Genomic DNA, 27,154 nt, shown 5'->3' on the forward strand with positions numbered 1-27,154 from the left:
ATCAGTTGTGTTCAACTTCAGATTAAATGTGTCCAAATGGCAGGAGAGATCAGTTTACGTACGGGATTGGGGAGCGTCATCAGAAATTTCTGAATTTACTCGGAGAAGAAATATTTGTAAAAGGCAGGCAGTTCGGTTCAGGAAAGAAGCACACGCAACACCATCGCACAGATTTATCCAAGGCTGTGCTCCACCCACGTGTCTGAAGTGGAGGTTGTGAAAAGGAAAAGAGCAAGTGAGCTACTTGTCCAGGGGCTGGGGGACGCAGGATGGCCGCAGTGGCTCCTTCAGGATCCTCGGCACTGGGCCTCAGCACTCTGGGCACAGGCATCGGCCCCCTCTGCTCTGAGCAGTGTGAAGGCATCAGTTGTGGCATCTTTGGTACATGAGAGTTTATTTATTTTTTAAATGTTTTATTTTTGAGAGAGAGAGAGACAGAGCATGAGTTGGGTCGGGGCAGAGAGAGAGAGAGAGAGAGACAGAATCCGAAACAGGCTCCAGGTTCTGAGCGGTCAGCACAGAGCCCGATGTGGGGCTCGAACCCACAAACTGCAAGATCATGACCTGAGCCGAAGTTGGGCGCCTAAATGAGCCACCCAGGCGCCCTTGTACATGAAAGTTTATTAAGTCTAAACATGACAACAACAAACTTGAAGACTTCTGGCCCCAGTGTTTATTATATAGAATTGTTCACAGTAACAGGGTTTAAAGACAAAAACATGAATAAAGGATGCAAGTTTACTGCAAAGAAACACTGAAAACATGGCTATGACCTTCTAACAAACTCAACAAACATACAAACATTGTCAGAGGCACCCACGTGGTTCAAACTGTAGATTTCACACATTAGATAATTATTTTCTGCTGAGGATACAGCAATGAGTAAGAGAAAGTCTGGTCTCATACAGCTTCTGGTCTCATGGGGGCAGACAGATACCACATGAAAAACAAATATGTAACATGTCAGGGGAGTCACAGGAAGGAGAGGGGAGGGAGGAAAGTTTTTGTACACTCAGAATTCTTAAGAGCAATCCGGGGCTGCTTTAAAGGTCACAGGCTGGGAAAAAGATAACAAACTGCAAATTCTTTTTTTTTTTTTTTTTTTTTTTTAGCGTTTATTTATTTTTGACAGAGAGAGAGACAGAGCATGAACGGGGGAGGGTCAGAGAGAGAGGGAGACACAGAATGTGAAACAGGCTCCAGGCTCTGAGCAGTCAGCACAGAGCCCGATGCAGGGCTCGAACTCATGGACCGCGAGATCGTGACCTGAGCCGAAGTCAGACGCTCAACCGACTGAGCCACCCAGGCGCCCCCAAACTGCAAATTCTATTTAAAAAAATAACTTTACCGGTTGTAAATTTCTGGTCAGATTCTAAAATGCTCTGAGATGCATAGTTCTGAGCAGCATTGCTAATTTTCGAATTAGAATCTACACTAGTAAGTGGTTTATGGCTGTCCTAACAATGGGATATGGCCCACATCATATGTGAGGGCAAGGGTAAATACAAACGTGAAGGTATGTGTTTACGGACCCATGGCACTACTTACAATGGCTATTAATCTATAATAAAGATTTCTAGCTGCGATGATACAGATCTTTTACACAAACTCTCAGGTTACAAAATTCAGCCTCTCTGAGAACAATCAATATTGTAATCACGAGGCATTTTCTCGGCACCCCCGAGGACACGATACTTCCAAGCAAACTATTCTTCGGAAAAAATACTCCTCACTTTGCAAGGAAGCACCTCCTGGCTGTGTTACAAGCAGACCATAATGCGGAATGGAAAGGAACTGTATTTTCAGGTCTAGACAACGAGGGCAAAACTGAGCAGCTTTGTGTTTGCCGCTGCTGCTGAGACGTGTGCTCACTCAACACCACAGAGGTAAAGACGCACGCTGCCACATCGTAGGGCCCAGCTTTGTTGCCGGGGTCAATCTAGGGCCTGGGTGCTGGCCGGGACCGTCGCCATCAGCTCGGCATGAAAGCCGCAGGGTGGGGGACAGGGTGTCCGAACACGTTCCTATCACCTCTACAAATAGAGGGCCAACCCAGAAGGTCTGCCTGCAAGGAAATGTCTCTGGTCAGAAAGATCAAAAGGCGAATGTGTGCGGGTCACCTCAGGGATCCCCCCAGCACAGGCCTGTGTCTCAGAGGGGCTCCGGGGCCTTCCTGACCCCCGCGGCGCTCTGCCCGCAGCCTGGATGGCAGGTCCCGGAGAGCACATGACGTGCAGGTGTACGGCCTTCCCCAGGGCAGCCGCCTTCAACCTTTTCTTCCCTACGGATGAACCTGTCACCTCCGTGGGGACCACCGCGTACACAATACTGGCCTTAGGTTACGGATGTCCCAGCGCACCATGTCACTCCCATCTCTTCTCCCTCCAGAGGCCACCAAAATTCCCAGACTTCCTTCCTAACGGAAGGATCTCCGTGAATAGTTTAAATATAAACTCTAGGTGGCCTTTGGAAAACATGTAATTCTTAAAATTAGGTTTTCCTTCCAGTTACATTTTCTTCCTCACCTCGGCAATACATTTTCTTTTCTCGAGCACACGAAAACGAAACAGAAGGGATGCCTGAACACAGCCACACGACACAGAGAAGCTGGGCGGGTTTGAAACACAACACAGGTAAGTTACAGGTCAATTACATCTCAATAAAACTGAGAAAGGAAAAAAAAAATGGCACACGAGCCTAGCAAAAAGCGACCACACGGCACGTTAATAATTAAAAGTTGATTAGACACATTACTCTTATTTTACATTAAAGTCACCTGCTTTCCTCCTACTGAATTATCTTCTACTTCGTACTCTATCGGTAGCAAATTCTGGTCTCAAGCCTTCCTGCATACACCTGGCTCACCTCTACATACTTCCTTCTGCTAAAAAAAATCCTAACTTCTCTAATTAGACAGTTTGCCCTTTCTCTGTAACTTCGGTGGCTGCGAATTCAGAAGCTACTGTTCTACTAAGTTGTGAATTAAGTTCTGAATCGGGAAGTGTTAATGTCTAGCAAAAGATTACCTGTTTTGAAGCCTCAACCACAGAAGGGAGAGGTAACTGTGATGTAGAGCCAGTGTTTCGGGGATACCCGGAGAGAAGTCCCCTGAAAATGTTATGGATCCCATTCCTGGCATCTGCAGATGTTTTCTGGACTAAGCTGTTTTCCAGAAAACCAGTGGTAACGGAACCCGGCTTTTCTAAGGAAATTTCCCAAGGGCCTACAAGAGTGTCAAATTGCTCCCCGAAAAATCCTGAACTATCACACTGGGAATGGAGGATGGCGAACGAATGGGTGACGCGCAGCCACAGGCAGCACGGTGACCGTGTTACCCGACAGGAACACAATTAACCACCCTCGGTCACGGCTCCACACGTGGGAAAGAATACCGAGAACGTGTGTCCCGATCTGTGTTCTTCCGTTTGCAAATACCGCTGTCACGTGCTTGCCTGTATTTTAGGACCTACGACCCGGGGATGTTTTCCTTCCCCAGCAAGCCGGAGCAGAGGGACCAAGCGGCGCAGCTCGCACTTCCGGCGTGCCTCCCACGCAACTTCCGGAGGGTGTAGCGCTCGCTTCCGGTCACTCGGCTTCCTGTTGCGGGAAGTCTTCGCCGCTTTTGCTGTCGTTGCTGTCGTCTTCGTTCGAGTAATTTCCCGAATCTTGACTGGTTTGGGAATTGTATTTTTTGTGATCTTCACCGATTTGCTCAGTTTCTTCTACTGCGGTGATAATGTTTGTATTTTCGATTATAAAACACCTTTCAGTTTGCTCTTCAGAAGTGAAAAGGAGGAGGTTCCGGAGTGGCGGTTCAGAGAAATACTGATTTAAAGAAGGGGAGGAATGGAAACAGGTTGTTTAAAAGAGTTAACAGTTTCCTACTAATCACCTAGCTTCCGTCTCCTACATCCAGTACCGAGAAAAGCTGTCTTTGGCGTGCATATGACAAAACAGTCAGCTAAGAGCCTATCGACCCCAGTCTAAGGTTTAGAACATGGCCACTTGTGAGGTCACGTACATCTGAGCACTGTTAGGGTCAGGGGCCCGGTGAGCGCGGGAGAGGACGGAACGGGGGGGAGGGGGGTGCTCTGGGATCGTGGCGAGGGTGTCTGGAAATTTTACCCCGTAAGGGCGCTCGCTCAGGTTCTCTTCAGTGATCGGCTGGAGCTCACAGAGTGAACGTGCAGACGGATTGTGGCTGATCAACAATTCGCGTCCACGTCTCTGGAGCTGCAAAGCCGGAGCCCCGAACGACCCTCTCGAGGCAGGCAGCCTGAAGCCCACCTAGGCGAACCCACCATCCCCAGGCCGGGTCCTTGCGCTTGGGCCTTGATCATCGAGTGCTTTCATTAAATCGGCTCCCCTCACAGGTGTGCCAAACAGGAACCCGCGAGGTGTCGCGAGAGGAGGCTTATTTCCCTGTCTGTGGGGTCATCTACGGAATACACTTTGTGCAACTCACGACAATGTGGTAGGCTTTTGGTGACTACCAAGCCTTTCTTTCTTTTTTTTTTTTTAATATGAAATTTATTGTCAAATTGGTTTCCATACAACACCCGGTGCTCATCCCAACAGGTGCCCTCCTCCATGCCCATCACCCACCCTCCCCGCCCTCCCACCCCCCATCAACCCTCGGTTGGTTCTCAGTTTTTAAGGGTCTCTTATGTTTTGCCAAGCCTTTCAATGGTAAAACAAATGCCACAGGGGCCAAACTGCCAGAATAATAGGAGATGACGGACACATGTTACCAGTCCATGTTATGTGATGTTAAATGGCTGTTTCTAAAGCCAATTTACTGAAAGCTGAAGAAAACAGCCCAGTCTGTATTAGTTTCTGCATAACAAGAAAAAAGTATGGATTCTGTTGAAACGAAATATACTTCCCGTTCATTTTAAGAAAAATCCACCTGGCGACACAGAAGAGTAACATACCTCATCTATCGTGGAAGGAGGTGTACTTGATGGGAAGAACACATAACGGACACATCGCAGGAACAGTTTCAGAACGTAAGTGACGACCGGGATGGACAATAAGGCAGCACAAATCCCGGCTATGAGCCACGTTTTGGAAGTACTTCCTAAAACAGAAATAAGTGACGTTTAGCTTCAACATAAGTTTTGACACGCAAACACGTTAATAGTGCTGACACTGTGTGCGCATAACACGTGGCCACGTGAAAGGAAACATAAAATGTATGCAACCATACGCCTTTAGAAATACTTCTGGTTACACTGAGCATACAGCAGCTGTAGGCAACCCATGTCCGTTTAAAGATGGTGGCCTGGCCAGCGAAGTAAGAGAGGCTTAGTGAAGGAGGCCACGCTGACATGTGGCTCCCAACGTGCCAAGTATTCTCTAGCATTTCTGTAACACACAGCTGGCCTGATTAAAACCATTCTGTGACGAGTAAGTATCTACAAGTCAACACTAGGAACTGGAAAATACAACATGGGACTTCACCATTCCCTCATAACAAAATTCACAATTGAGCTACTGAAGCGATTTCTGCATGATAATCGTATTAAGAATGATGTAAAAAAAAAAAAGTCAAAAATAGTTTTATTAAATGCTAAAGAGTAACTGGTAACAGCAATTAATTGTGTGGGTACTGGAAGAAATTTAACACATTCAAAAACACTGAACTGTGCATTAAAAATATTTTCTAGGGGTGCCTGGGTGGCTCAATCGATTGAGCGTCTGGCTTCCGCTCAGGTCGTGACCTCGTGGTTTGTGGGTTCAAGCCCTGCATCGGGCTCTGTGCTGCCAGCTCACAGCCTGGAGACTGCTTTGGTTTCTGTGTCTCCCTGTCTCTCTGCCCCTCACCTGCTTGTGCTCTGTCTCTCTCGCAAAAATCAAACATTAAAAAGAAAAAAGAAAAGAAAAGAAAAATATTTTCTAAAACTGAAAGACTTAACTTGAAGGTCTACTTTTGATTCATGTAGTTCATGAAGAAAATATTCTCTTTATACTTTTAAAGTAGTGAAAAAGGAAATATTTTACAATCTCAGTGAATTGAGTTATTTTTAAAGTTTATTTATTTATTTTGAGAGACAGTGAGCGAGCTGGGGAGAGGCAGAGAAACAGCGAGAGAGAGAGAATCCCAAGCAGGCTCTACACTGTCAGCACAGAGCCCGATGTGGGGCTTGGATTCATGAACTGTGAGATCATGACCTGAGCCAAAATCAAGAGATGTTCAACTGACTGAACCACCTAGGCGCCCCAGTCTAGTTACATTAACAAAAAAAAAAAAAGAAAAAAAGTTTGTTTATTTTGATGAAAGAGAGAGAGCACGCAGGGGAGGTACAGGGAAAGGGAGAGAGAGAAAATCCCGGGCAGGCTCCATGCCATCAGCACAGAGCCTGATGCAGGGCTCAAACTCCCAAACCGTGAGATCATTGACCTGAGCCGAAATCAAGAGTTGGATGCTTAACTGACTGAGCCACCCAGGCGCCCCAAGTCTAGTTACATTTTTAAAAAAGATACAACAAGGGCACCTGGGTGGCTCAGTTGGTTAAGTGTCCGACTTCGGCTCAGGTCACGATCTCACAGTTCATGGGTTCGAGCCCCGTGTCGGGCTCTGTGCTGACAGCTCACAGCCTGGAGCCTAAGATTCTGAGTCTGCCCTGCTCTCTGCCCCTCCCCCCACTCACACTCGGTCTTCCTCTCTCTCTCTCTCTCTCTCTTTCTCAAAAATAAATAAACATTAAAACAATTTTTTTTTTTAAGATATAATGAAAGATTCTGACCTGGTTTTGTTTTCTCGCACACAGGATCACTAAAAACGCTGCTCTTATTCCACCTTTCATTCTCAGTGAGTGCTCTGGCTTTGACACAATATACAGTCAGTGGTTTCAAGTTAGGAAAAGTAAAGTCAGTTCTTTTCTCTAGAGTTTTTCTCTATAAAAAATATAAGGAGATCATTGATAAAATTTAGTTACCTTAGGAAATCAGATAGGGAATGTCACTTTCCTGAATTCTCTAAATATCCAGTCTAGGACTGGCGCCTCCTAACCATTTAGTTGGAGTGCATTTAAGAAATATAAATTTGTTTTGGATGACACATCAGAACCAAATCAAAGTTAAAAATGCTGCTTCCAAAAAAAAGAGTAAGATAGAGTCCTAAGACAACTCTAATTTATAAGTACCCGTGGATTTGGATTAATTGCCATTGTACTTCCTCTGCTCAGGAGTGGGGGGTTCTGGCCTTAAACTGCCTGTATTAAGGTATCACGTATAGCTATGTGGCCTTTGGCGAAGTTATTTCATTTCTCCCTGCCCTATTTCCAGATCTGTAAAACGAAGACAATTATTGCGTCTCCCTGTAGTAGTCAGGTATGGCCACCATAATACTGTGTAACAACATCACGAAACAAGGACAATGAAGTAACGTGCAGTGTTACATAATAACACTAAACGTCCCATGGCTGAAAACACATTTATTCCCCCCCCCCCGCCCCGCCCCCCCCCCCAACATGTTCTGACTGGCTGGGGAGCCCTCATGGAGGCGGTGGGTCAGGTTTAAGTCTCCTCCACGAGTCCCTCATCCTCCTTGGACCAGAAACTAGGTGGAGCATTGTTCCCTCCTGGCAAACGAGAGAAGTCTGAGTGCCGAGCCAAACTATGCTCACATCACACCCAGCCACGTTCCACTGTCGAAAGCTCCGCATCAATCAGGGAAGGAATAAGGGACAGACACTCCATCCCAAGTGTCTGCTGAATGATTTCATCAATCAGATCGTCTGGCAGGGTTGTTCTGTGGAAGAATGACTGAGACGGTTGACGTAAATGACTTACCACAGTACCTGCTGCTTAATAAGCTTTCAATAAATAGGAGTTGCTATCATGAGTGTAATAACTGCCGTATTGGCCAGACAGGACAAGATGGCCAGTGAAATTATTTAATCTCTACTATCTGTCAAGTCATGTGCTAGGTATTTTCATATGTTGCCTCGTTTTAAAAGATTTTTAGGGGCGCCCGGGTGGCTCAGTCGGTTAAGCGTCCGGCTTCAGCTCAGGTCATGATCTTACAGTCTGTGAGTTCGAGTCCCGTGTCGGGCTCTGTGCTGACAGCTCAGAGCCTGGAGCCTGCTTCCGATTCTGTGTCTCCCTCTCTCTCTGCCCCTCCCCCAGTCGTGCTCTGTCTCTCTCTGTCTCAAAAATAAATAAGAACATTAAAAAAAAATTTTTAAAAAGATTAAACAATTTTTTAAATAAGGGGTGCCTGGGTGGCTCAGTAGGTTGGGCGTCTGACTTCGGCTCACATCATGATCTCAACAGTTCGTGGGTTTGAGCCCCACATCAGGCTCTGTGCTGACAGCTCAGAGCCTGGAGCCTGCTTCGGATTCTGTCTCCCTGTCTCTCTCTCTGCCCCTCCTCCACTCCTGCTCTGTGTCTCTGTCTCTCAAGAATGAATAAACGTTAAAAAAAAATTTTTTTTTTAATTTTTTTAAAGTAATCTCTATACCCAACACGGGGCTCAAACCACAATCCAAGATCAAAAGTCACAAGTTCCACCGACTGAGCTGGCCAGGTACCCCTCAGATGTTGCTTCATTTTAAACCTTATAAACATAAACATCCTTTCAAAAAAAATGTAGTTACTATGACTACCACCACTTTACAAAAGAGGAAACAAAATCTCAGAGGTAAAGCACCTTGTGTAAGGTTACACAATTTGGTGGCTTAAGACACATGTTTAGGTTTTCCTGATGTAGGGATAACTGAGAACTGACTGTAATTCTCAGTGTACTAAATTATGCTTTGGTTACAGTGTGTTCAGATAGTTAAAAGGAAAGCAGCCAAGTCACTGGAATCTTCTTAGATTTCCAACTGAAAATGAAGTCAAGTTACAGAATTCACCCCACTCGACTGCCTAAGATTTTTAAAGGTTGAGTCCTTGACTGTAATTCCACAGGGAAAAGAGATCTAGGAATAATGTGGATTATCTGATGTTGTATATTATCTTTGCCCATGCATGGTTTTTGAATTTTAGTGTTTAAACCCATGTTTCTTAGCCTTTTTTTTTTTTTTTCATGAGTCCCCCAGCTCAGGAGCCTTTTTAGAGGACTGTTTTCTAATCTTTCCCTTGCCACGAAATTGAGTTTGTTGAGCGAAATTGAACTCTGGGGGCATGGTTTCCTCCTGGAGGGCCACAAACCGTTGTACCATCTAAGATTCTTCACCTCCTCAGAGGTACCCTGCCTCCAATGGATATCTGGCAACATCTAAAGGTTTTTTTGGTTGTCCTGACTGGGAGGGATGATCCTGGCATCCATAACGTGTAAGACAACCCTGATCACAAAGAATGATCCAATCCAAAGGTCAACAGCATTGAGCAACCCTGGTTTAGATAAATACCCAGGAATCGTTTTAAAAACACAAATTCCTGAGTTCTACCCCTGGAGATTCTGATTTGAGTAGTAAAAGGGCTCAGGGATCTGAGTGTTAAAAACAAACGGGCCCAGACGCAGATGATCCATAACTAGCACGCAAAACATGGAAAGATGCTAACATTATTAGAGTTTACAAATTTTGCCAAAATTTTAACTTCAAACTTTGTTTACCCAAATCACATTTACAGCCCTACATTACAAACTTGCACCACATAGTTTGTTGTTGTTGTTGTTGTTGTTGTTGTGTGTGTGTGTGTGTGTGTGTGTTTTACCTCAGCATTTGAAGTGTTTTCCCAAAATATGATTTCATAAATTAGTGAGTAATGCTGGTTCACAGACTTGTTTTCAGACTCTTCTGGAGCGCCGATAAAGACCCGCAGGGAAACATCATTTGTGGGTTTCACATTAATGGTTGGAGGAACGAGGACACCTAGGAAAAAAATGTACAGACACGATGCTCAACTTGGGACTCAGGAAAACAGCGTTAAGAATTTGCATCGAATCAGAGAAACACATTCCGGAGGAAAAACTACTGGCTTACTTTGTAACTGAGCATCAAATCTTTTTTCTTTAGACCAAACAGATGTGGTATTTCCATCAGATGCTTGAACACGGATAAGGTAAATTCCTTTCTGGAAAGTATTTTGAGGAATGACACACTGGGTAGTTTTGACATTTTCACAGCCTGGCATTTGTTTCCATTTACCTGAGTTGTTCCCAGGAATCTTTTTAAAATAGGCACTTTTAAGACAAAAAAAAAAAAATTTTTTTTATTACAAACATGATCATTCAATAAGTATTTATGAAACACCTATAATATGCTAGACACTCTGTTAGGGACTAAGGTTACAGAGGTAAACAGTCCCCACCCTCAGTGTCTCGCAATACGGTGTCAGAGACGTCCATACGACGCAGAGAACCGAAGACCTTGTTCCAGAATGTGATAAAGCATGGGTGTGCCGGGGCTGACCAGTGCCAGCACACAAAAACAGCTGCTGAATAGTCAGCAATGCTGCGAACCCATTATTGAAAGCCATTATTAAAAATCAAACTGCAGGGCCCCTGGGTGGCTCAGTGGGTTGAGCGTCCGACTTCAGCTCAGGTCATGATCTCCCGGTTTGAGCGTTCGAGCCCCAAATCGGGCTCATTGCTGTCACCCTGTCAGTGCAGAGCCTGCTTCGGGTCTTCTGTCCCCCTCTCTCTGCTCCTCCCCCACTTGCACTTTCCCAAAAAGTAAATAAGATATTAAAAAAAAAAAAAGATCAAATTGCATAAGCTTACAAAGAGTTTGCATTAAAAATAAAAATACTCAAAACTCTTCTCTTCTTTTTTCATTTTCTGTCTTTTTTTTAAATTTGTAGCTGGTGGGTCAGAAGCACAGGTGACAGACAACCTGGCTCGAAAGTCCTCTTGTCCTAATTATTGACTATATTTTATTATCTGTGCTGAAAGCTATTCACGCCTATTGTATCTATGTGGTGGACATACTATGTAATGGAGTTTTGCTGTGTGTTTCTTCCCAACACCATGTTCGATGACATCATGTTGGAAGCTTGAAAGTGAACACAGTAAAAAGAAAAAAAAAAAAGTGACCACAGTGGGAGCATTTACATCATGAAAACTGGCAAACATTAAAAATAAGGCTTTTTCTTCTGGAAAACCAGCTGTGAAACATCCACCCACACCCCAATGGCTGCCTGTTATAATGGGAGATGTACACCACAGGGTGATAAGAGCAAGTCTAAACAGAATGTGGGCACCTAACTGAGCCTGGGGAGGTCAAGTAAATTGCTCAGAAACCAACGGCTCGAAGCATCCCAGTTCAAGCTTGGAACTACAATAGCCTCCTAACTGGTTCTCCTGTCTTTGGGGTTTCAATGGTTCACTGCATCACATACAATGCAGCAACCTTCACCCTCCTTGAATATGGACCTCATGTTACCTATCCCTCAATGTAAAATTCTGAACAGCACCCAAATGCCTAGAGGGCAGTCTGAGGCTAAGCTTATCTTACTCCATCCTACCTATTCAACTTTCTCTCCCATTTCTCTCCCATGACCAAAGGTTCAACTGTTCTCAACGCGGGTCTTCTCCCACGTGGTAGGCAAGATTCCAAGATGGCCCCCAAGATTCTCACCCTTGGTGCACATGTCCTATATATTCCCTCCCCTTGAGTGTGGGCAGAATCCATGAACTCTTGAGTAGGTTACATTATATGGCAAAGATACAGGGATTTGCAAATGAAATTAAGGTCCCAAATCAGCAGACTCTTTGTTAACTGAATGACACTAAGCTTGAGGGACCTGCCTCATCAAACAAGCCCCCAAAAAGAGGTCTAGAGATCTGAGATTCTCTCTCCCGATGGCCTCCAAGAAGTAGGTCACCACAAGTCCTATAGCTTTGAGAAATGAATTCTGTCAACAACCACATGAGTGTAGGAGAGGACCCCAAGGGCCTCTATGAGGGCTGTATGAAACCACAGCCCCAGATGACACCTTGACTGCTGCCTTGGGACCCCTTGAGCAGAGGGACCATGCAAGCCAGGCCTGGTCCCCTGACCCAACGTCAGTGGAGGTAACAGCCCTCTTTACACTGCTAAATTTGTGGTAATTTGTTACAGAGCAATAGAAAACTGTACCTCCCCCTTACCTTGACCTAATTTTATCCATCCATCTATCTATCTATCTATCTATCATCTATTTTTAAAGTTTATTTATTTAGAGAGGAGGGAGGGGCAGAGAGAATCCCAAGCAGGCTATGCACTGTCAGCGCAGAGCCCGATGCGGGGCTCGAACTCACAAACCGTGAGGCCATGACCTGAGCCAAAATCAAGAGTCGGATGCTTAACCGACTGAGCCACCCAGGCGTGCTGACCTAGTTCTAGATCTCTTCGCAGCCTGAGCTTCCCGTGTGGTGTAGCTCTGCCTAATGTGCCCCGTCTCGTCCAGTTTAAAACATGTGGTTCACCAATCCAGGCCTTGTTCACATCTCCTCCCCCTCCACGCGGCTCCTTTGGCCTCTCCAGCCCCACTCGCACCTTCGCATTTTCGATTTCTGTCACCTTTTAATTTGTACACCACTCCTCAGCCCCAAATCACACCTTGCTATGCAACCTCAGCTACCCGCTTTGGATTTCAGGAACCACGGGCCGTACTCGGCTGCCCCTTTACAGTCCCTTGCGGGCTTTGTACAGTGGGCCAAGTACCCAAAAGACAATTCGAGACGGGCCACCGGAAACCTCCATCCCTCTCTCGTCTGTGGCCCTATCATTCAGCATCCTGCTGGGAGGGAAGTGAACACAAAAGGCCACCGCACGGTTTCCTGGTCCATCTGAGGGTTCATGGGCACGCATGGAGGCACGGGGGCACATTTCTATTCCACGACTAACACTGAAGGACAGAGAAAGTCCAGCAGAGTCAGTATCCACTTCCCTTCGCCCTGTTTGCTTCTCGCTTCTCTCCTGGCTCTTTCTTTCCTTGCCTCTGGTCCCTCTATCCCTCTGCTCTAAACAGAGCTTTCTTTCCCATCCCTTTCCTCCCCTACGGCCCCCTTCTCCTTCCACCTGATTTGCCTCTTTATCCCCTACAACCTCCCGGTCAACGTGAACCGCGTGCGGTTCTCTCTCGGCCCACTTCTGCGGCGCCTAGACGTCATCCAGTGTCGGCGAGAACACAGTTCTCCCCGGCTCTCTCCGTTTCCCACTGAAGTCGTCACTAAAAACACCTGTCAGAACTAATGAAGTCGTCAAGGAAATGGGAAGGCTGACTTGAGCAAGGCAGAGTGGCTGGACCGAGATCATTTCAAGGACTCCCGGAAAAAGCGAGTTCTGAAGAACAGGTCAGGGTCATGGGTCAAGTATGGCAGAATGGGGAAATGACACACACAACGAGACACATACTTAGGAAAAAGAAAAAGAGCCAGTGGGCACTCGAGATATTATGAGAGTGTGCCCATCTTACAACAAATGAGGAGAGTGAGGCCAAAAGAGTAAGGGATTAGCTCAGTGTCATCCAGTCAGTTACCGGCAGAGCGGGAACCGGTATTAAACATCCCGTTTCCGATATAGGGTAACGCGTCTCCATCAGTCAGCACGTGTGCCTGGAACAGTGGGGGGCTGAAGTGGAACGAAAGGAACCATAACGAACTGTGCAAAATAAACTGTGCAAAAGGAAACTAATGGACTAGGACTTACTGGAGCCACTGAGCTTGAAAAGTCATGTTTTCAGATGCGTAATCCCACTTAAGAACACAGATGTCATTTACAGCATCAATTCGAACGTTTTCTGGTGGAGGCAGCTTATTTTCAACTAGAAGACAAAGATTACACAGAAAAGCATGCATTTTTACTTTAGGGAGATAACGTATGGTAAGAATTCTTAGCGGCACGGCAAAGAAAATAAAAGGCTTACATTTTATCACGGGGTTAACGGCTAAGTGAGTTCTGGTGTATGTTCACACAATGCAGTATGGTTCAGCCACTTAAAAGAATGCGATAGATCTGTATGTGCTCACGCACAAAGAGATCCTCAGTGCATTAGGTTAAACGAGGAAGTGGAAAGACAGATCTAGCAGGATCCAATTTTTTTATTTTGAAAGCCAAAACCAAGAAACTGTAGGTCTGTGCGTATGCTTACACGAGCCCTGACCAAGGCAGGAAAGAATATGTACAAAATGAGAGCAGCGCTTGTCACTAATAAACGGAACCAGGGGAAAGGAGGCAGGAGAGGAAAACTTTAAATCCTTCTGTGTTGCATATTAAACAAAGCATATTAAACTGACGATCAAAATAACAAACAAACCTACGCTCCTAACCCCGGACCTTAATTACTGGCAAGATGTCATTGATGAAATATATCAGGATGCTTTCACATTTGAACATTTCACTTATAAAGGTATACTTTTTGGAAAACTAACTGCTCCTCTGGCAGCTACTTTGTGGATTCTGAGCGAATAAAAATCAGCTTTTGTCATTAGAAATTATTTAGACTTTTAGGCAGAATTTTCATTCCTCTGGACTTGAGACAAAAACAATCCCAAACACTGTGACATTTTTCCCCTTATGTAACGGCAGTGATAATGTTTTTGTTTTAACATCTATTAAACCATCATATAACCTCCAGCAACCCAAGGGGGAAAAAATGCCACAATTAATAGATTGCCCATCCGGACATACAGTTACTGAATCTAAAGCATAACTTCCTCCTTACCTGTGGTCTTTATACAATACACTGGACTATAGGCACCAATTTTTCTCGGCAGAAGTCTTGCTTTAACTTTTAAACAGTAAGTCGTCTCTGGTGAGAGTTTATAAATTTTGTCCCTGGGATAAACAGTTTTAGTCTTTATCTATAATAAAACAAATAGAATTCTGCTGTTAAAAAGTATACAGTCAAAATCTGGAACAGATCTATGTCCTTTTGCCCTTCTGCTGAACAAAGGTAAAAGTCATGCTCACTTCGGCACTTGAAGAGTTTTTCCAGATATCTAAGCTGTATGTAAAACTTGAGCTATCCAGAGCCCACATGACACCATCTTTTGCTCCAGGTGGGGAGATGTTTATTTTTATTGCCTTATCTTCGGCTTCTAAATGTACTTTTGGAGGACCAATTTGAGCTGTAAAAAGACCAACGTATTTATTATAACAATTTCATTAACACAAGGTCAAAACATTCAGTTGGCCAATAATTCTAAGTGCTTCGTATGTGCCTGGCATAGTCAAACAGAGAAAGTCCCTCGCAGAGCCTACATTTCAGTGGGGCATACGGCAAAAAACAAAACAAACAAACAAACGAAAAAGACAATAAAAAAAAAAAAACAAAAACGCCCAAACACCCAAATAAACGAATACATACAATGTGGTGTGCTATACGGAAAAATGAAGTGACATAAAGGGATAGAGGACGGAGGCAAGGGCTGTTTTAGGTAAATTAGTCCGGAAAAGCCTCTCTGAGACAGGTGCTCAGAGGCATAAGTCACTTAAGGGCGGCAGTCATGCACATTACGTAGGGAAAAGGTATTCCTGCCCGAGGGTGCTCCAAGTGCGGAGCCTCCGAGGTGGGAATGTGCTCCCCCTTTGCAAGAGATGATGAAGAGGCTTGAATGGCTGAATGGTTGAAAAGGAGATCAGAGGAGTAGCTGGGAGCCAGATGACAAAGGAAGAACCCCGTAGTAGTTCCTAGTTCATGTAGTTAATCAGTGTCGGGGTGAGATCCGAGGACAGCCATGCCGCCGTGATTTACATTGTGGAAAGATCATCCTAGTTAATGTCCGAGGAAGCAGGGAGGCCGGGAAGAAGCTACTGCAGAAGTTCAAGTGGCCAGTGGGAGTGGCTTAGTGAAGGCTGGCCCAGGTGGGGCTGGGGGGTGGGGTGCAGTGACAGAGGATCCTATTCGGGACATGCTCTGAAGGTTGATCTTTCAGAATTCCTTGGCAGGCTGGAGGCAGGATGCCAAGGAGGACTCCAAGACTCTTGGCCGGAGCGAGCGAATAAATAGGTGCTGTCCTTAGAAGGGATGGAAAAAACTGCTAGAGGAGCAGGTTTTGGGGGGAGGAAATCAAGAGCTTTGGCCAGATGACCCCCAGGCATCTACGCGGGGATGCTGAATTCGAGAACTGCTGATACCAGTCTAAAGGCAAGGGGAAAAGAGTGGGGCTGGAGGTGTAAGCGTGGGCCTTTCTCAAGAGCATACAGATGGGCTCGAAAGCCAGATTAGCAGCGGATGAGCGTAGAAAGAGAAGAGGCGAGGACCGAGCCCTGTAAGCAGTGGGGCACTGAAAGGTCAGGGGGGCCGGAACAAAGTGGCAAAGGAGGGATCTGATGCGCAGGAGTGCTGGGAGGGAGCAGGGCCCTGGAGATCTAGAAGAGGGCTGGGGACTCACTCGGCGCTGACGTCACCAGGGTACTGGACGAGAGTGGTTTTGTGTAGTGATGAGGGACGGAATTGATGTAGAAGGCTGCAGGCTGAGCGGCAGGCAGAGAAGTGCAGAGAGGGATACAGATCATTCTTGGGAGTTTTTTTTGTTTTAGTATTTAGTTTTGAGAGAGAGAGAGAGAGAGAGAATGTGAGCAAGCAGGGGAAGGGCAGAAAGAGAGGGAGGCACAGAATTGGAAGCAGGCTCCAGGCTCCGAGCTGTCAGCACAGAGCCCGACACGGGGCACGAACCCACGAACCGCGAGATCATGACCTGAGCCGGAATCGGACGCTTAACCGATGAGTCACCTAGGTGGCCCGCTTTTTTTCTTTTTTTTTTTTTTTAATGGGAGACTTCACATCGTGCAAATGAACAGGCTTACGAAGTGAGCTGCTGCAGTGAGATTTAATGAAGAATATACTGTAATTCAGCTGGCAACTTCTTACCTTTTTCAAATGGGGCGAATGCGTCAACATTATGCCATGGAGAAGTCTCGTTTCCTTTTTCTGCTCTTACACGCAATTTGACTTTTTCGTAAACATTTAGCTTGAGTGAAGAAAAGTTGCATTTGGTACTAGTAACAGATTGACACCCAGGCAATTTTAGCCAAGTATCATTTCTGGGTCTTTAAAATAAAAAGGCAAATAAATGCATAAGAAAACACATAAATACAAGTGTTAAACACAGTCTCTGTTTACTGACATTATAAAGCTGGTCTAAGTAGTTATTTTTTTTCTATTTGAGGTCCTGTTAACGTTTTCCTCTGCAACTCTGCACTTTTTCAATACATATATACCAAGTTATTATTTATAAAATGGAATAATTCTGACAGTTAATTTTTTTGAGAGAGAGAGAGAGAGAGACAGCGCGTGTGCACGAGTGCAAGAGAGAGTCCCAAGCAGGCTCCATTGCCAGCACGGAGCCCAGTGTGGGGCTCAATCCCACGACTGTGGGGTTAAGACCCGACCCAAAATCAAGAGCTGGATACTTAAATGACTGAGCCACCCAGGAACCCCGTGACAGAGTTAATTTTTTACTACGGTTCTATAATTTTGTGACGGTTTGTATTAGGAAGGATTTCAAAAAAGCAGAGAAAGAAATAACACATAAGGTAACAGCGAACTTTGTTAAGAATAGCTGTGTGACTTCTGGCCAACTGCCTTGTATTTCTGGATCTTATCGAAAATTTGGTAACTGGATTTGATGATTCCCTTCTTTTTTAAAAAAAAAAATTTTTTTTAAATGTTTATTTTTATTTTTGAGAGACAGACTGCAAGGAGGGGAGGAGAAGAGAGAGAGGGAGACACAGAATCCAAAGCAGGCTCCAGGCTCCGAGCTGTCAGCACGGAGCCCGATGCGGGGCTTGAACCCATGAACCGTGAGATCATGACCTGAGCCGAAGTCGGACGCTCAACCGACTGAGCCACTCAGGCGCCCCGATGACGCCCTTCTAAACTTGTCCTACGAATAGATTTACCAGACCAAAGAAAGACCTCAGAATCAGCATGGTTTGGTAACTTCCCCTGCCCTCATCAAGACCAAACTGTCTCTTTGGCTGGCTAATTGCAGTAATCCTGCTACATCACTAGAGACAAAGAACTTAAAATGTTAACATAAATTAACAAATTCTTTGAAGTGGATTTAGTCCATTCAAAAGTAGAACTGATCAATATTAGATTCTTCAAAAAACAGGAAGAAATCAAATTGGCAAGGAGGGCCTAAAAGGGAAAGGGTCATGTTGCCACATGTCACTTTGCCTGACCTACCGAGGAGACTGACGGGAAGGTGAGAGGAAACTTGCCAGGTTTCGAAATTTTTTGCCTATGTGAAGCCCTGTCTACCTTCAACCAGGCAGAGGAACTATCTGGTGAGAAGGCATTTTTGTCAAGATGGATTCATGGCTCCAGCCTAAGCTGCTCCTCGGAGGGGAGGGGGACGAGGAGGGAAGGAGAATATTGTAGATTTCATTTTAAAAATGCTTTAAGGGGGTGCCTGGGTGGCTCAGTCGGTTAAGCATCCGACTTCGGCTCAGGTCATGATCTCGCAGTCCGTGAGTTCAAGCCCGGCATCAGGCTCTGTGCTAACAGCTCAGAGCCTGGAGCCTGTTTCAGATTCTGTGTCTCCCTCTCTCTCTGACCCTCCCCCGTTCATGCTGTCTCTCCCTGTCTCAAAAATAAATAAACGTTAAAAAAAAAAAAAAAAGAAAAAATTTAAAAAAATGCTTTAAGGGGCACCTGGGTGGCTCAGGTGGTTGAGCAGTTGACTCTTGATTTCAGCTCAGATCACAATCCCAGGGTTGTGGGATTGAGCCCTGTGTCAGGCTCCACGCTCAGCTCACTTGGGTGTGCTCTCTCTCTCTCTCTTTCAAATAAATAAATAAATAAATAAATAAAGGAAATACATGGAAATAAAAATGCTTTAAGACAACAGACTCCAGGGGTGATCTATCCACATAAGTTCTTTGAGGACCCCAATACAAGTCTATCTCATTTTTCAAAAAAGAAACCTTTGAAAAATCTGCCAAAAACATACACTAGCATGTGGAAAGCTTCATTCCTGGCCGGTTTCCCTTTTTTATTTTACTCATCTGAGCTGTGAGGTTAGAGCTGGCATTTAATGATACCATTCCTGAGACACTTCTCCACACCAGAATCTATTTTTTATTTTGAGAGAGAAAGAGTGGGGGTGGGGCAGAGAGAGACAGAGAGACAGAGAGACAGAGACAGAGACAGAGACAGAGAATCCTAAGCAGGCTCCCCACTCAGAATGGAGCCCGACACAGGGCTAGATCCCACAACCCTGGGATCATGATCTGAGCTGAAATCAAGTTGGATGCTCAACTGACTGATTCAGCCGGGCATCCCCAGAATCTATTTTTAAAAATCCAGAAACTCTTAATATAAACAGAAAACTTTATAAAAATTTTATGAGTTTTTTTTGTTTTGTTTTGTTTTAATATTTGAGAGAGAGAGAGATAGAGAGAGAGAGACAGAGCGTGAGCAGGGGAGGAGCAAAGAGAGAGGGAGACACAGAATCCAGAGCAGGTGCCAGGCTCTGAGCTGTCAGCACAGAGCCCCATGCGGGGCTTGAACTTACGAGCAGTGAGATCATGACCTGAGCCAAAGTCGGGCGCTTAACCAACTGAGCCACCCAGGGGCCCCGACCTTATAAAACTTCTAAAACCAAGTCTTGACATGGTTCTAACCCACTCTCACTCTTTACCTCTTTCCTGTTCCAGGAGATGCACTTACATCCTTGATTCCAAGGCTTCTGTAGACGAGGGAGCTAATGCGGTGGTAGCTGCTTTTATGTTACTTAAAGAAAAAACAAACCCCGAACTCAACTTTATCATAAAAGTATTTAGATCAGAACAAAATAGAATTTGAAACTGATTACGTAACCAACACAAAACTCATTTCATAAAACCAGTGTCATAACATAATCACCTGCCACCTTTGTCTTTCCTATTCACGGATATATTCTAAGTGCCCACAGGAGGATTCGGCACAGAAGGCACTCAGTGTTTACTGAATGAAAGAATCAATACTAAACACTACATACATCATAATAAACTGTAGATATAGGTCACAAACACTGATGTCTTGGCATGTGTTCTACAGACACTGGAATCCTAACAGCTTTTTTATGCGCCATTTATATCACCAGTGCCCGTGTCCTATGTTCTGAGAAACACTACGTTAAAAAATATTTGTTTGCTGCTGCGATTAACGACACTTCCACTGATCATTTACTCCATGTCAGTGCTCTAGGCACCTTCCATACAACTGTTCTATATACTTCTAACAGCCTTCAGAGTTCGACCCCTTATTACAGGGGTGCCCCATCTCAGCGTGCCTGGGGTGGTGCTGGTGGTAGTTTGTTGTTCTCGCTTATCTAAAATTAACTGCCCCTTCTAACTCCGAAAAATGTCTTGGTTTGGATGATAAACATATAGGGTCGTATTAGTTTTTATTATCACAACGTAACAGGCAAGAAAACTGGGACAGAATAGGTAGCATGGGACGGCTCTAAACCCAAGCAGCCTGGCCCAAGTACGCACGACACTACACCATCGCCACACTGTCTCCTTAAACTGGTGGTCTGGCATATTTTTACAAGGCGATTATTTATAAAGCTAGTAGAACAGGGTAGAATAAGAACACCGTGAAATAATGCATTCGATGCTAAAGTCAGAAAGGGTAAAAGGCTATTATGGACTGGAGAATTCAGGATAAGCAACAGGATGCGGAGGAACAACAGTACAAGAGCGCTGTCTATGACTATTCTTTATTAAAAGGGTAACTTTAATTAAGAGTATCTAGGGGCGCCTGGGTGGCTCAGTCGGGTGAGCGTCCGACTTCGGCTCAGGTCATGATCTCACGGCTCGTGAGTTCGAGCCCCACGTCGGGCTCTGTGCTGATGGCTCGGAGCCTGGAGCCTGCTTCAGATTCTGTGTCTCCTCTCTCCGCCCCTTCCCTGCTCATGCTGTCTCTGTCTCTCAGAAATGAATAAACGTTAAAAAAAATTAAAAAAAAAAAAGAGTATCCAAAACGACCTTTGTTATACAGAAAGCAGTTGTTTCATGAGAAAGTTCTCAACGAGAGCAAAGAACAAAAGTGACAAAACTCCAAGTTCAACTTAAAGAGTTTCTAGAGATAAAGTCTTTTTTTTTTTTAACGTTTTTTTTTTTTTTTTTAATTTATTTTTGAGACAGAGAGAGACAGAGCATGAACGGGGGAGGGGCAGAGAGAGAGGGAGACACAGAATCGGAAGCAGGCACCAGGCTCCGAGCCATCAGCCCAGAGCCCGACGCGGGGCTCGAACTCACGGACCGCGAGATCGTGACCTGAGCTGAAGTCGGACGTTTAACCGACTGAGCCACCCAGGCGCCCCTAGAGATAAATTCTTTTTTTTTTTTTTTTTTTTTTAATTTTTTTTTTTTTTTTTTTTAACGTTTATTTATTTTTGAGACAGAGAGAGACAGAGCATGAACGGGGGAGGGGCAGAGAGAGAGGGAGACACAGAATCGGAAGCAGGCTCCAGGCTCCGAGCCATTAGCCCAGAGCCTGACGCGGGGCTCGAACTCACGGACTGCGAGATCATGACCTGGCTGAAGTCGGACGCTTAACCGACTGCGCCACCCAGGCGCCCCTAGAGATAAATTCTTAAATAATTAATTCCGAGAAAAACCATGTATGTATGTATACAAGTTCGTGTGTGTACACGCACACACACATATATATATGTACACATGCACAAGTACACACATGCTAATTACTAAAGCTGTGGGATTTATCTCACAGTTCTATTAACAACCAACTGGAGGGGGCGCCTGGGTGGCTCAGTCGGTTAAGCGTCCAACTTCAGCTCAGGTCATGATCTCACGGTTCGTGAGTTCGAGCCCTGTGTCGGGCTGTCTACTGTCAGCACAGAAGCCCCCTTCGGATCCTCTGCCCCCTCTCTCTGCCCCTCCCCTGCTCATTCTCTCTCTCTCTCTCTCAAAATAAATAAATAAACCTAAAAAAACAAACAAAACTCCAAAGAACAATCAATGGGAGAAGGAGGGTGCCGGGGCTGTGGCTGAAGTGGGAGCGTCCTGGTTCTGGAGGTCCTGCACCCCGTTTCTTCACCGCCCAATTTCCGGCCGCTCTTTCTTGGACACAGATCACCCCGGACAGGGAACACTTAACACCCAGGACACCCAAAGCAAAGTACTGTGCTTCCTGAGCTGTGTTCCTCCTGTAATCCTTTCTTCTGCAACTCCCCACCTGCCCAATTATCTTGGCAGCTATTACGTAGGAAATTAGCACCAGGGAGGAGACAGAAACTCCAGAAACAGGGTCTGTGGAAATGCGAGGTCCTGTATCTAAAATGAAAACATTGTGCCTAATGGAGATAGTAAAGCCTGACCGGCAGGGTGCGGGTGGCCTATCCCAAGACCATGGATAGACCTTTTGGGGCCCTCTCCCATGTCCTCAAGACCCGTTCAAGTTCCGACCCTAATTTATACTCAAAGAAGGCGGAGCGTCTAGAAGAGAAAAGTGTGGTCTACAGAAGCTGTCTGCCACCCTTATCCCCCAAACCTCTTTTGCTGAAACACCCAAAGATGAATTCGTAGAAACGAAGGCATAAATATCACACAGACATAAAATTCCTCTAGAAGATGGAAAAGCCGATGGTTTCCCAACTCTGAGAAGCAAATGACAGGGTTACAATGGTTCGAAATGATTCAGATGGTTCTTGCAAACCAACCAGTAGAGTCACATACACTTGATAATCTGCTGAGAACGTCACGTTCCCGCCAGCTGGATCGCTCCCATTCCACCTCAGGGTGAAGGTGTCATCGATGATGTGGACCTCTACATTTTCAGGAGATTTTAGATTTGTTCCCCCTATAAATAAAGGCAACAAAAAAGAACACAGTTACATACACACCGTGCATATTCTTTAAAACGTGAGTCTTGGGGCGCCTGGGTGGCTCAGTCGGTTGGGTGGTCGACTTCGGCTCGGGTCATGATCTCACAGTCCGTGAGTTCGGGCCCCGCGTCGGGCTCTGTGCTGACGGCTCAGAGCCTGGAGCCTGTTTCAGATTCTGTGTCTCCCTCTCTCTGACCCTCCCCTGTTCATGCTCTGTCTCTCTCTGTCTCAAAAATAAATAAACATTAAAAAAATTAAAAAAAAAAAAACGTGAGTCTTCCTTTCACATCACTGATTAAAGGGTGAATGCATTCAAATATAATAAAGCATATACAAAAATCTAAAACAAAAACCCAATAATTGCTCGCGGCCCAGGGAGGCTGCTAATTATATCTCTGCATTTGAGAAAGCTGGAAAAAGGCTGAGATTTTTTTAATCTGCAAAAAGTTAGCCTTATATGGCAAATACATCTCAGTAAAGCTGGAGAAAAGAAACAAAGGAAAATTGTCTTTTATTTGAAAAAATGTCTCTTTGCCCAAAAAATGTGAAAATGTAATTCAAAAGGATACATGCACCCCTATGTTTACTGCAGCTTTATCTACAAAAGCCAAGTTATGGGAGCAGCCCAAGTGTCTGTCAGTAGCTGAACAGAAAAAGAAGATGTGGTGTGTAGGTATAATGGAATATTATTCAGCTGTAAAACAGAATGAAATCTTACCATTTGCAACAACATGGAGAGAGCCAGAGAATATAATGCTAAGCGAAGTAAGTCAGGCAGAGAAATACAAACACCGTATGATCTCATTAATATGTGCAAGTTTAAAAATTTTTTAAAATGTTTTTATTTATTTTTGAGACAGAGAGAGACAGAGCATGAGCAGGGGAGGGGCAGAGAGAGAGGGAGACACAGAATCGCAAGCAGGCTTCCAGGCTCTGAGCTGTGAGCACAGAGCCCGACGTGGGGTTCGAACTCACAGACTGTGAGATCATGACCTGAGCTGAAGTCGGACGCTTAACCGACTGAGCCACCCAGGCGTCCCTTCTTTTAATATGTGCAATTTAAGAAACAAAATGAGCAAAGGAAAAAAGAGACAAACCACGAAACAGATTAACTGTAGAGAACAAACTAGTGGTTAACAGAGGGAGGGTAGGTGGGGGATGGGTGAACTAGGAGATGGGGATTAATGCCCTCATCATGATGACAAAAATAAATAAATAAATACAAACTAATTAATTTAAAAAAAAAGACCTTGGGGCGCCTGGGTGGCTCAGTCGGTTGAGCGTCCAACTTCAGCTCAGATCACGGTCTCGTGGTTTGTGAGTTCAAGTCCCTTCCCTCTTGTCCCTCTCTCTCTGCCCCTCCCCTACTTGTGCTCTCTCGAAAAGAAATTAAACATTAAAAAAAAAAAGAAAAAGACCTACCAGCAAAAAGATTACAACTTGCTGAAGTCTCAGATTACAGTTGGCACTTTTTAGCACTAAAAGCATTCTTTAGTTAAGGTTAAAAAAAAAGAAAAAATAGTCTGTATAAACATCTTCTTTGATCTTAGAAGCAATGAGAGGATACAGGGTCCCACTGGGTAACAGCCTCAGTTTGGTTTCACATTCTATGTTCACGCTTCATATATTCTGATAGAGAATGAGACAGGTGTGATTCAAAGGGAACAGCTACTGACAGAAACCAAATATTCACATGACAAAATCAAGAGATAGAGGTATCTCTTAGATAGAGATATGAGATCTCTTAGATCTCATAGAGGTGTGAATGTTGATCATGTCAGCCGAGCCCTACAGGAACTTGCAAACGTGTTCATTAACAAGCCTGAACCCTTCTGTGTTTTTTTTTTTAAGAATTTTTTTTTTACTGTTTTATTTATTATTGAGAGAGTATGCGCTGGGGAAGGGCAGAGAGAGAGGGAGACACAGAACCTGAAGCAGGCGCCAGGCTCTGAGCTGTCAGCACAGCCCAATGCAGGGCTCGAACTCGTGAACTGCGAGATCATGACCTGAGCCGAAGTCGGATGCTTACCCGACTGAGCCACCCAGGCGCCCCTCTTCTGTTTATTTTTAAGGACTTCTATCTAGAGATCTGCTTTATTTCTTATGCTTTGAGTACAAATCTTCCCCCAGTTGGATCTCCTGTCTTCTTATTTTTCCCTTTTGGCCCCTCCAACCTGAATTTTTCTTCCTCTCACACTCCAGACCCAGCTCACGGAAGCTCAAATACTGAAGCTCAAATACTGCGGCCCATACTAACTTGCTCTTTATATGTTGTAGCAGGAATCCATTTGCTTAATTGCACACTAAAGTAGATACTCAATACAGTACCTGACATCTAGCAGGACCTCAAAACTCATTGAAAGAAGATGTTACAAACAAACAAACTAAAAAACAAAACTCAATTGCTTCTTTGTGTCACGCACATACCTGCCATCAGATTACAAATTCCTTAAGGGCAGGGTCTATATAGCTTCATACTTAACCTGCATTTCTCAGACTACTCAGCGTAATGCTGAGTTCACGGGAATTTCTTCAACATCACAAAGGACTGATCTTTCGTTATGACAAACTACAGTTTTTTAAAGACTGGCTTTCAAATGTATTCCTACTGTATTTCTAGCCTTTACTTCTGCCTCAAGGCAAGCAATTATCTCCTTGCAGACTTTCGACCATAGGAGTCCACATGTAGAACTTTCTTTATTGGGACTGCTTCCTCTATTTTCCAGCTGGAGATATTACGGTATGCAGTCAAAAGGGGAGGCATCTTAGAAAACATCTGAAAATGTTTTTTTTTTTTTAATTTGGGGAGCTCCTTATTGAGTCTCCCCTCCCTCAATTTTCTTTTTTACATTCATTTTCTCTGTGACTTCATCACTGAGACTACTTTTCCTTATTGCACTCCTCTAAACTTTATTCCCATCCCGTTTGTTGTAATTTTCTGGATTCTATGCAGCCAAAGGGCAGTGATCGGGTTTATGGGAATCAATAAAAGATCCGAAAGCATTTATGGTCTCCAGTTTAGACCAGCCTAATTCCAACAATTCTGAGCCTTGAGACAAGAAGAGGACATTGATGGGGTAGAACCAGGGATTTCCTCTGGGATGCAGTCCTTCTACTGCTGAAGCAGAGAGACCCTGAAGTTAGGGGCATCTTGGCATTTGGGAGACCACCAAATAATTGACTGAAAAATGGAAAAGAACTTGGAAATAGTCATTAAGTAGCATCTTCGATTTCAGATTTTGTCCTATTACTGTCAGCGATATCCTTTTGACAACAAGTCTATTTCACCTTTGTACCGTGTACAATTTACACAATTGGTTGCTTCCAGCTTTTCACATGCCTACTGATGGTCAGAAATGATTTACTATCTTCTTAAGCCTGACATAAATCCAAACACATACATCCTCCCATATTAAATTTCCTCCCACATGTTGGATAATTTTCTGAAGCCAGGGTCCAGAATTGCATTTACTAGGTTTAAAAAGTATGAATATTTTTATGACTTTGAAAGAGAGCAACATTAGGATCTCAATAACTGTTTACTGAATTGAGACACGGTTTCAGGAGCAGCAGCATAGCTCGCGGCTAAAGCCTTGGTTATTTTTTAAAGCTCTAGTCAAGCTGCCGGATTTTTCAAAGAGACACGAAGGCGACAGGAAGGCTCTGAACACCCAGCACCGCGGGGGTGGGAGCCCGGGGAGGGATGGCGGGGAGGGAGTCCCCTGCCGGGGGACGGGTGCGCTGGCTCCCAAGCAAGCGGCGTGGAAGGATCCTCGAACACTATTTCCTCTTGATTTTCGATTTGAGCGCTGTGACCACGGACGAGCAGAGGTCTCCCAGACGTCAGCCCCTTCCACCGGCCTCCAAGGGCGGAGGCTTCCAACGCCCCTACCGCCCAGCCTGATGCCCGCCCCCCCCAGCCCCGGACCCCTCGTCTCTCACCTGCGGCTGCGGGCAAAGTCCACGGCGCTCCAGCAACCAGCATCAGGGTCGTCGCGCCCAGGAGGGAGAACATCCTCCGCTGGCCGCCGCCGGCCGGGCCAGTCACATCCTCGGTCACCTCGGGCAGAACCCTACAACGCAAGGCAACCCTCGGCGCAAAAGCGGCTTCTCGCTCCGCCCCTCGCCCCGCCCACTGCACAGTCACCTCCTGTCCGCGACCGCCTCCCACCCCTCACCCCGCGCTCGCCCCGCCTCTCCGCGCCCACCCCCGACGCGCACTCGCCCCGCCCCCCCCGCGCACGCCCCGCCCGCCCACGCTCGCCCCGCCCCCTGCGCGGGCTCCCCCTCCTACGAGTCGGGGGCGCCGGTGGACTCCGGCGAGGAGGGAGGTGGGCCGGACGCTCGCTCCTCGAGTGGCGGTGGGCAGTGTGTTGTGCTCCTCACTCCTCCTTTTTCCCGCCAGTGACCGCCCATGGCGGCTCACCCTCT

General features: G+C 45.4%; 1 protein-coding gene and 1 long non-coding RNA gene across 2 annotated transcripts; one reads left to right on the plus strand and one right to left on the minus strand.

The window, feature by feature from the left end:
* Positions 1 to 650: 650 nt before the first annotated feature.
* Positions 651 to 27,154, minus strand: IFNAR1 (interferon alpha and beta receptor subunit 1). Its single transcript, XM_060640409.3, has 12 exons — positions 27,018 to 27,154; positions 26,666 to 26,814; positions 22,575 to 22,698; positions 16,753 to 16,931; positions 14,850 to 15,007; positions 14,602 to 14,740; positions 13,587 to 13,701; positions 9,936 to 10,135; positions 9,667 to 9,824; positions 6,750 to 6,900; positions 4,935 to 5,080; positions 651 to 3,825 (listed from the first exon to the last, which is right to left on the minus strand). The coding sequence occupies exons 1-12, from the start codon at positions 27,137 to 27,139 to the stop codon at positions 3,586 to 3,588; spliced, it is 1,881 nt and encodes a 626-aa protein (XP_060496392.1). The 5' UTR covers positions 27,140 to 27,154; the 3' UTR covers positions 651 to 3,585.
* LOC144617394 (uncharacterized) lies at positions 4,072 to 5,892 on the plus strand. Its single transcript, XR_013557839.2, has 2 exons — positions 4,072 to 4,474; positions 4,900 to 5,892. It is a non-coding gene; the product is annotated as an uncharacterized LOC144617394 (long non-coding RNA).

Source organism: Panthera onca, chromosome C2 (assembly GCF_046562875.1).
Source record: "Panthera onca isolate mPanOnc1 chromosome C2, mPanOnc1 haplotype 2, whole genome shotgun sequence".
Taxonomy (NCBI): Eukaryota; Metazoa; Chordata; class Mammalia; order Carnivora; family Felidae; genus Panthera; species Panthera onca.